Consider the following 10,571-nt stretch of genomic DNA (forward strand, 5'->3'; position numbering starts at 1 on the left):
TTTGACTATGGGGAGGGTGGGCTTATATTTTTTGTTTTATTATCAAATATATGAAGGGGTTTCGGTCTTTAAGCGAAATGACACAAGGGTGTCACGTGTGTGTTACAGGACGTGTATTATATATACTACTGATGGCTTTACCTTTTAAAACTTGGGAATTAATTGGGCAATCGTGAATTAACACATGACTATTTATCCATTAGGATTGAATATTTGATGATAATAGTTTTGATACAAACTTTGCAAAGGAGGAAGATGAAACAAATAAAGACGGATATCTCTCTAATTTATGAATCAAATGAGACAGAAGAACCAGAAAAGTTTCAAGATTTTGTATAAAATTTCAGACAGACAGATAGGTATGAATGTTTCAGTATAAGATATCTGGCTTTTACACAACTATGATGCACAATATTTGAACGTTGTCGATTCAGTCGTCACCGGAAAAGTAATACTAATTTGGCGTTCATAAGCCAGACAATTACGTCAGCTGAAGAAAATGAGATGCATGTGCTCTCAACATACAGCCCCTGCTCTTAGCACAAGCTGTCATAAATATTCGCAGGTGATTTGCCTATCTGCACTTAAATTAGCAAGAAGTTTGGTGAAAATAAAACGTAACGTATAAGAAACAGATTATGAATTTTATTCCTGGTAATGTTATTTAACGCCCATACATTATGTGAAATAGAACATTAGAAAGACGTCGGATATTGTGGCTGTCATAACACTACCCACACAAAATACCACAAATTTCAGCGGAAATCTTAACAGTTGATTTGAAATTGAAAGGAAAATAAGAAAGCAAAGAACGATTGCTGGTTTACGATATGCTGAAGCTGATTGGAGCATTGTCATTGAATGATATAAAAGAAAGTAGAGTAATTTGAGATACAATGGCCTCTTATTAGGTTTGTTTAATAGTGTATGGTAAAATAAGTTGTCCGGAGAATGAGGTCAAACTCCGACCGAATATTGTATTACTGTCCGCCGTAGTATGCTCTATCCAAACATCGTCTCCTGCCTTCAGTTCCACAACCACCATATTGGTCGCCATATTGTAAATTCCGTTCGCGTCCTGACTGCTCCTGCTCCTGGCAGTGACCACTCCATTTTTCTTCAAGTCGAGCCCCACAACGTTTGCTCCCTCTACGTGTACGGAAAACGAAAATTCATAAACACCGTCTACAGGTGCTGTGAACGTTCCGTGACGGACGTCGTACCCGTTTCCAACGTTAGTACGAACCGTGTCAAATATGAGTTCCTGCCCGATGCCTATAAGTTGGATGTTGTTTTGCATGGTTGTTGAGAACACGACAGGGTTTGGCAAAGGATTACACCCACATGTGACTACAAAGAGAATAAGTTACAAAACAATTGTACACTTCAGTATGAAAGAGAGAACCTTTTCTATCGTGAATTTCAAAAGTTTATAATTACCCTTTGATGTCTACACGCATTATATCGGGCCTTTACATGAACAAAAGGAAAAAACAAACAAACAAACTCCACTTAGAATATATTTCGTTTATGGCAACAAAGGGCACTACAATCGGGCGCTATATTGTTCACATTGGCATTATGGAAAGGTCCAATATATTACAAATGCGCACATGTACTGATCTGCAGCGAATGTACAAAATTTGAACATGTTAATCCATCATAATACATTTTAGTGATTTTTCCACTTCCTGAAAGGGCGGATATGCTGCGGATGAGTTGTTAAGAGGAAAGTAATTTCATTTTAACTGTGCGTATTTTAATTATCTCGAGGAAATGGCAAATGATTTTTACATGAATGTTATCAATTAAAACAAATCATGCGATGAAATGTTTTGTAGGTCTTGTGATGTATTAGTGGCCTTTTTGGATCAGTTATTAAATTAGTCTGTTCTAAAATGTATTGCAACTTGTAAAGTTTGAAAATGTGTAGTTTCAATATGTATTATGCTTCTACGCTTAATAATTTAAACTGTCAGATACCTCCTTTACTTCGTAATATACCGCTATTTATCATTTATATCAAACTGCCCGCCATGATATATGTAAGCTATAGGTGAAAGACTACAGGTAGGTAAATCGGGTCCCTGAACTTATTAGTGAAGGCAAATGATAACGGACAACTCCCAAATAGTTGAACATATCATGTACAAAATGTATTTTATAGTGCGACGTCTAAAACTTGTATTGATTATTTATACGAGACAGAAAGTAATCCAGCACCCTGGTGGACACTGCTATTCAAAACAATGTCCCGTGCAATAATGAAAATATTACAGATATTTCCCTCTCCGCAAGAAAATATTTCTCTACTTACTTTAGGAATGTTCTCATTGTGAAGCTGATATTTACCGTATTTTCCAGGTGTTTCAAATAAAAATGCACGGTTTTAACATATGCGAGTGTGACGCCTATATTCGTCGTTTTAGTATTTGAAAAAATATCACAGTTTTTCATTATGTATATATTACAATTAGACCTTTACTTTTTGCATAACAACATATACCAACCATTCTGCCTGAGAGCTTTGAGATCGTTCATTTCCCTTTCAAGCGCATCCGCCTCGAGTCCCAGGCTTCTTGTCAGCTTTTTTTCATCTGCTATTAAGGACAACAGGGAATCTGCTAGTTCTTGTTGATCAGTTGTAACCGTGGAAAGCTGCTGTCCGGCTGTTGGGTAGCAATAATGCACCAATATAACTGAAATGATGGCCGCCAAACGAAACATCTTCACGTATTGGCTAATAGTATGACTGGCATAATTTACCAAGACGAAATCTTGACCTGGATTCCGTTGTGATAAGCCAAAGATGGCTGATATGACCTGGAGACCCGAAGCCATGTGGCAACTGCAAGGAGAGGCTTTGACTTTAGTTTCGGTCGTAGAAGACAAATTGGGTTTGATGTACTTAATATTGTAGATGGTTTTAAAGTTGTGATATAAATAAATGTCAGGACACAGAAAAAGAAAAGCAAAGCAGCCGTTCCATCTATATAATACCCATAGTGCAAAAGTAAGACCTTTTTGAGCTTAGATCCAAGATATCAACAGAAACTAACTTTTATAGACAGCTTGGTGATATCACGATACGGTTTGTGTGTTTAATTTGGCAAGTTAAATCTATATATCTATCTATCTATGCTTTATAACTGGTTTAATTTAGTTCTTTTCTCTTCTCGTTCTCCATCTGTCTTTATTTCCATTTCTGCTTATTTTTCTTTTCTCATATATATATATATATATATATATATATATATATATATATATATATATATATATATATATATATCCTAAATGCGGGTCCAGTGATGCATTATCCACACCTTATATATGTATAGAAATTACATTACCGAACAAGATGCATTGCTTTATTTATTGTATTCGATTCGCATGGTTGGATCCCTAGCTAAAGCACAAGCAAGGGCACGCGATCGCCCATACAAGGTCGTGATTACATAAGGTTGTAAGCTCATCTGGAGTAATGATTCTGATATTCCACCATATCTGGGTGAAGATAAAACAAATAGAGAAAACCTGAATCAGTTTTTTTTATTTTTTATAACATATGCAATCTATAGCCTTGGTACTTTCTGCAGAAAGCATTTTACTGACCCTGATTGTTTAGCCATTTGCTGTTGCATTTGGCTGTTGGGTAACTGTCATGATGGTGAACGATCTCTTTTACCTTTTTTTTTTCAACTTGAATATATTGTTAAGAACGATTGTACAATCGACAAAAGATATAAAAAAGAAGCAAAATTAAATTTTAAAACAGCGCTTTGATTGTTTTGGTTTATTTCATATTTGAAGAATTTGTCCAGAAAACATAGAATATCCCGAGCCGATGATCACGTTACTATCACTTCCTGGAAGGTGCCGAACCCATACTTCTTCACCAGCAACCATTTCTATGAGAACAACGTTCATCGCCATGTTGTATTGACTGTATCTATCCTCGCCCACTTTAGCCCTGGCTACTACTTCGCCATTCTTCACCAATTCAAGTCCAGCTGTATAGACCCCTGCTATACATACGGAAAATGTGAACTCGTACGTTCCTGTGACGGGTGCTGTAAAAGTACCGTGTCTCACGTCATATCCATTACCTACGTTGGTCAATACTGTATCAAAAAGCACTTCTTGATTGACACCTAAGTTGTTTATTGTCGAAGTTAGAGACACAGTAAACACAATGGGACCGTATGTAGCAGAACATCCACAACTTGCTGAAATAGAAACAGATATACACACAAATTATATTAAGTCTATATCGATGATAGAATTAATGGATCAGGAAAAAGAATGTCTAACATTCTTCTATACCTACTTCTAAGCCCTAATTTACTAGTCTTCACGTTTTAGCCAAATTTTCTTCTATATTCCGACTAATTTATTTTCTCTATCCTATTTAAAATGTTTCCAATCTTTGACTTGAGATTACGTTTTGATTCTTTCTGAATTCTATATGACCCAATCTTCAGCACCCATGACCAGTCCTTCTTTAGATGTAAGTGAATATGTTTTGTACCATTATCACCTTTCTATATTCATCCCACAAAGGCATGGAAAAAATTATCTATAAAATGGTTATAGGCTAATCATTGCATTATTATATTCGGAACAAAACAGTATTACCACTTTTGGGGTCTATAAGCAGCTCATTTCAGGAACGCATGAGAGGTTATTAATATCTGTAGGATTTCTATTTTCTTTGATTTTTCTGATAAGACCCAATTGTACACATTAATAACTTCGCAGTTCGAAATACACGCAGGAATCGCAAAATAAACGTATTTGCGATTTTTCTTATTACTAGTGAGTTGCGCTTAGAAGTGCGGTGTGTAAGTTTTTCAGATGTGTAATTTCGCGAGAATTGATCTGAGGTACGACAGTCCCAAGAAGAGCAAGACTAAATGAACATACAGTCGGACACATTTGCTTACCAAGGATATTCATGCACAGTTTTAAACAAAATTCATCCGAAAATAGCTATATCAAGCAGTCTTGTAGTAGTAGTAGTAGTAGTAGTAGTAGTAGTAGTAGCAGTAGTAGTAGTAGTAGTAGTAGTTAACTAATGTAAGTAGCCTTATAGCAGAAACACTAGTAGTAGTAGCATCATTAGTAGTAGTAGTAGTAGTAGTAGTTGTGACAACAGTATCATTATGAAAGTGAAAATGATGATAGTACAGTTGTACTAACAACACCAGCAAAATCAGCATCTTAAATATCTGGAGTATTAGCATGCAGTGATAACAGCAGTGAAAGTAGATGTTGTAATAATGGTTGTGAAGTTTAGCTTTCGCATGGACATCGTTTAAAGATAGGTACGTTCAGACATGAATGTATGTTAGCAAGTAGTACGGTAGGTAGCTAAGTTTTAACATTTGACAGACATTCTACACAGTATAAAAAATATGAAGATTAAAACGCACCATTATTTACACGGCCTTGTAACTCCTTCATTTCCCGTTCAAGCTGCGTAACTTCCTGTTCTAGTCTGGCTCTCAAATCTCTCTCCTCCACAAGCAGAGATAGAAGAGACTCTGCTGCTCCTTTTGACAAACTCCAGCTTTCGCTACCAGCAGTAATTTGACCGCATACATATCCGCCATTAAAATTATCCACAACATATAATAAGGCGAAAAAAGCTATCACTTTCATAATTGATGAAACTAAATGTTGGCATACGCTGATAGTGAGGGAATTTTCCTCTTATCTCATTACTTTGGGTGGGTCGTGAAATTGTACGCTATAGGCGGGTTCTTATCTCTACAATCTAAGTGTAGCCTTATATAAACCTTCGTCAAGATGTCCTACATGGTTATGAAAAGACATTAATACAAAACTTGGATTATGATCTAAATATATTCGTTTTCAAGTTAAGATCAGAATAAATTTTCAATATTATGCTGCTTAGCTTGACCTCGGTCAACTTGCAAAACACGAACAAAGGAAATAAAGTAAAATGAGAACTGGAATGATGAGACTTCATTCTAAAATATGTAATGTAACTTTACGACGTTTTACTCAAAAAATCTACCAATCAATTATTTATATCCATCTCTGCATGAAAGAAGAAGAAGAAGAAGAAGAAGAAGAAGAAGAAGAAGAAGAAACAGAAGAAGAAGAAACAGAAGAAGAATGTGACGGGGTGGTACATATGCAGAAATTTCAAAGAAGAAAAAAAAATGACGATTCAACTTCGTATCAAATTGCGTGACGTATTATTCGCTGGTTATAAATTAGAAAAGCATATAAGGTGACCTATTTTCTGTCTTTCTTCCATTAATACAAGTTTGTTTTCGTTACCCCTCCAAAAGTAATACGAGGATTGCGATAAAATATATGCACTCATTTATTCCAATGTGTTGTTGGTTTCCCCAGTTCATTCAGTATGGCCGTCATGGCGGTTATTTCACATTGTTTATTGCTACTTCTCAAGACCTGATTGTCATATCGATAAAGGAATTTTTTAGCTATTCACAAATAAATATAGTGCCGATCTTACATGCAACATAGTTGCCACAGCAGCCATCTTGAAAATCTTGTTATTGCGACTTCAATTGAAACTGTTCTTATCGTGCCTAGTTTGTCTTAAGTAAAAGTAGAGGCCATCCGACGTCTAAAATGGTTGAGGCAGAAGGTTTAAGGCCATTGTTAACATTTTTGTACTGCATTGATCTGATCAACACAGTGATATGTTCACATCAACGTGAATTCTGATCAGAGTTTTGTTTTTTGAGTTGCTTTCCAATGAACTAGTCAGAACTCAGGCATTGATTTCTACGGTCAAATGTCTTGCCTCTGGTTGTTAGTTGTACTGACTGATGTGTGGGCTAAACAACACAAACCAGTATGAATGGATTTCAATGAAAACACAGGCTGTGGAAATAGAAGAATGCATTGACCAGTGCAACTTAATAAACTTCATTCCCACTCCAAATAAAATAAATATAATCTAAATTAAATCAATATTGTAGATTTAACCAAACCTAGTACGTGCCATAGACTTACGTAAGTGCGGTGAATTTATCTCCTTGATATCTAATATCGAAGGTCAAAGATCATGTCAAGAATTGTGTACATGTGTCTTGTGAACATACTAATTTGTTTTTCTTCAAATTTTGTATATTTCTTTGGAGTTTCTAAAGAATAGCAGAAATATGATCTTACAAATATTAACCTCATCATTTAGCCTACTGCGCTTTTATCCTCAACTCTCTTGCTTGGTTATTTCATTAAACTGCCTTGCAACCATGATCTTTTTATAGCTGTGTTTCGTGTTAAGATATAGTGATTTCGTAGAACATTGATTGTTACGTGTGTGTGTGTGTGTGTGTGTGTGTGTGTTAACACAAAGACAGTTCAAAATCTATACAACCGTTAGATTGTTGAATTTGAACCTATCTGAATAAGAAGTCAACAGATAAAGTTTCTGCTTCTATTTCATATTTTTTTATATCAGTTGATATTATTTGATACTTTTAGACCAAGATATAAAAATGAGAGACAAAAAGAAAAAAGAAGCTTAAAAGCGAATATCATTAAAATTGTGAAAATCTCAGTGCTATGGAAAATATTCTTGTACTAAATACGTGTGAGGTACTTTAGAAATCAGCATTTAAAATCTCATTGCATTGGACCAATACGTGGACGTAGCACTATATTGCAATAGTAATAACAATAATACATCCAGTGGTAATTTGTGATGCAAACAGAAACATGGAATAGAGACACTTTTTAGCTAAGTTGTTTGCGTGAATGGGAGATATGATGTTCTGCTTTCAGGAAGCAAAATAAAATCTACATACACATAACAAAAAGAATCTTTCCTTGAATTTCAAATGTGATTTCTCATTTATGGAATGGAAGAGCTGGTGCTGGAAGGGTAGACAACAACTGTAATTTTATAAGTTCTACTGTTCAGAGTCAAATACATTTTTAATGTTAAGAAATTGAGGCGTGCGAATTTTAATCGGTTTTATTTATTAACTTTTAATAATGAAAAAGAAAAAAGAACTACACGTGAACAATTGAATCCATATTAGGAAAATTACTATTGAATCAGATGACCCGAGAATGTGGTAAATGATTGGCCCTCGAGTTTGTTACTGTCGGTTTCACTGATATGTTCCACCCAGACGTCATCACTCTTCTGTAACTGAAGTGTCACAATGTTTGTTCCCATGGTATAATAACTAGCGTCTCCTGTGCGTGCCTTAGCAACCGGTTCGCCATTTTTAACAATTTCGGCGCCAATAAAGCTTCCTCCGGATGAAAGCACGGTGACGGAAAATTCGTACACGCCAGCTACCTGAGCGGTAAATGTGCCATGCCGTGCGTCATATCCGTTACCAACGTTATTTATCACTTTATCGAAAACAACCTGTTGGCGTTGTCCAAGGTTTGATATTGTGCTGCTAAGAGCTGCGGAGAAGGCGAAAGGAGATGTATTGTTTGTGCAGCCACATTGTGCTGAAAAAAAAGCATGAAAATAAATGCCCATTTATCTGGAAATGTAGATTTCGTTAACAAACATGAAAGTTTTGGAATGAGACCTGATGGATATTTTCAACTATCCTATTTCATAAAAACGTTAGGTATTTGAAACAAAGGTTACAATAATTTTCAGTATGACTCATGATGCAGCAAATATGTCTTGTTTTATTTCCTTTCTTTTCTTTCCTTTTCTTAAGATTTGATATTTTAGTGTGATGATGACAGAAACTTGATTGTCGGAGAAAATCGCTAGAAAACTATAATATATATAATCTGAGAAAGGTATTCTGGACTATGAGGTCACACGTGAAGAAAGGTTGCACTTACCTTGCTGTCTGTCAGCTTGTAATTGTCTTATTTCCGCTGAGACTTGCGCTGCTTCTCTTTCCAGGTCCGCTCTTAAAGTATTCTCCTCCGAAATAAGGGTCAAAAGGGACTGTGTGAGATCCTGTATCAGCTGACCTTTGACCCGCCAGATGATGACAGAGATCACAAAAGTAGAGAATAAATTACGTTTTAGCTCCATTATGAATAAGATTCAAATTCTTTAGGATTTTAATGAGAAGACGGAAACGAGATATCTGGAACGTCAGTCAATGGCTTCCAAAGAACAGGACCTTATCTTAAAATCCCTGATGTACACTGGCCTAGAAACTAGAAGCGATTGTATTGCTCAACAGTAGTAAATGGGGGCACTTTACCGTCAATGGGAATTAGCATTACAGAGACCCCTGGGTCAGATTAGCGTCAAGGGAAATTTAACATGGAGAAAAATCGTGGGTCAGATTAGCGTCAAGGGAAATTAACATGGAGAAAAATCGTGGGACGGTTTAGCGTCAAAGGAATTTAAACAGGGTGTGACTTTATAGCGTCAAGGGAAATTGAACATGGGATTTTTTTTTTTTTAAATTTTTTTAAAAAAGGGGTAGGCAATGGAAAGGCTATCTCTTTTCGAGAAATATGGCTGGCCCTGAAAAGGGCCTTTGGGTTTATGTTAATATTAATATTAACATAGATGGCATCTGTCACATCTTCTTCTTCTTCTTCTTAAACTCCTTCTAACTGCCGGTCCATACACAAGTACCCTCTTGAGACATCCTTGTCTTTCTATGTAAACTCTCCTCATCCATTGACTAGTATCTGTCCTATCAACAACAGTCCACTTGGACCTGACATACATGAGCATGTCCGTCCTAAACATCATGGAAGATACAAGGGTGGATGACTCAACTGTGGTCCACATCTTGAAGCGACGAGAATAGGTGAATCAATGCAGTGAACTGCGCTTATTTATAGGTACAGGAAGGATTGAAACGGATTGAATTCATTCACCAATCCGAACACGCGTTACAAAATTCAGTCAGCTCGCATCCAATCCGAAGAGAGCAGTCTGTGACGTCACGTGGTCTATATAGATTCGTTAGCGCTTGTGTGCAGTCAGTCTATGCGACAGTGATTCAACATGACGGAAACTCAGAAAACGATCCATTGGGGTGCACCAGCAGGGGAGACTGCCCAAGGGAACCCGGACTTACTTTCAGAAGAGGTACATTGGGATTTTGTGGATTTTCTTACCTCGCAAGAATTTGTTCCGGAACCTTCGTTACCTTCTTCATTACCGCAAGTGGAGAATTTTAGACAGAGACAGAAAGAAGAATTGGAGAAATTTGTGCAACGACAAAAGGAAGCGGAACAAGCTTTTCTCCTATAGCAACAGCAACAGCAACAAGAAGAGGTAAGAAAAAAAACAACAGCAACAACAGCAAAAAGAAGTAGCAGCAAAGAAACAAGAGGGTGAAAATCAAACGGTACTGTTGGACATTTTAGCGGAGTTAAGAAGTCTGAAACAAATGTATCAGACTTCTTTATCACGACCGAAGAGAATACGACCTTCCCGAGCTAAACACGCCAACCCTGTGACTAAGCCTGTCCTACCACCCTTAGTGATTTCAACCCAATCATCAGAAGTAGGCCTTGGCCGTGGCAAAGGCTTAAGGCAGTTAAAGTTGATTGGTTAAGCTCACTCCTACACCATAAAGAAAAAAGGCCCTTTTCAGGGCCACCCACATTTC

The 10,571-nt window shown here is 36.6% G+C and overlaps 3 protein-coding genes across 3 annotated transcripts; all 3 read right to left on the bottom strand.

The window, feature by feature from the left end:
• Positions 1-630: 630 nt before the first annotated feature.
• LOC149792596 (complement C1q-like protein 4) lies at positions 631-2,791 on the bottom strand. Its single transcript, XM_089969414.1, has 2 exons — positions 2,511-2,791; positions 631-1,350 (listed from the first exon to the last, which is right to left on the bottom strand). Exons 1-2 carry the CDS (start codon positions 2,725-2,727, stop codon positions 908-910), a joined length of 660 nt encoding a protein of 219 aa, XP_089825540.1. The 5' UTR covers positions 2,728-2,791; the 3' UTR covers positions 631-907.
• Positions 2,792-3,778: 987 nt separating this feature from the next.
• On the bottom strand, positions 3,779-5,723 carry LOC149792597 (C1q-related factor-like). Its single transcript, XM_089969415.1, has 2 exons — positions 5,433-5,723; positions 3,779-4,226 (listed from the first exon to the last, which is right to left on the bottom strand). Exons 1-2 carry the CDS (start codon positions 5,659-5,661, stop codon positions 3,799-3,801), a joined length of 657 nt encoding a protein of 218 aa, XP_089825541.1. The 5' UTR covers positions 5,662-5,723; the 3' UTR covers positions 3,779-3,798.
• Positions 5,724-7,966: 2,243 nt separating this feature from the next.
• On the bottom strand, positions 7,967-9,164 carry LOC149792598 (cerebellin-1-like). Its single transcript, XM_089969416.1, has 2 exons — positions 8,827-9,164; positions 7,967-8,475 (listed from the first exon to the last, which is right to left on the bottom strand). Exons 1-2 carry the CDS (start codon positions 9,023-9,025, stop codon positions 8,057-8,059), a joined length of 618 nt encoding a protein of 205 aa, XP_089825542.1. The 5' UTR covers positions 9,026-9,164; the 3' UTR covers positions 7,967-8,056.
• Positions 9,165-10,571: the final 1,407 nt, after the last annotated feature.

This window comes from Sinohyriopsis cumingii, chromosome 9 (assembly GCF_028554795.1).
Source record: "Sinohyriopsis cumingii isolate HCF-2022 chromosome 9, ASM2855479v2, whole genome shotgun sequence".
Lineage (NCBI taxonomy): Eukaryota > Metazoa > Mollusca > Bivalvia > Unionida > Unionidae > Sinohyriopsis > Sinohyriopsis cumingii.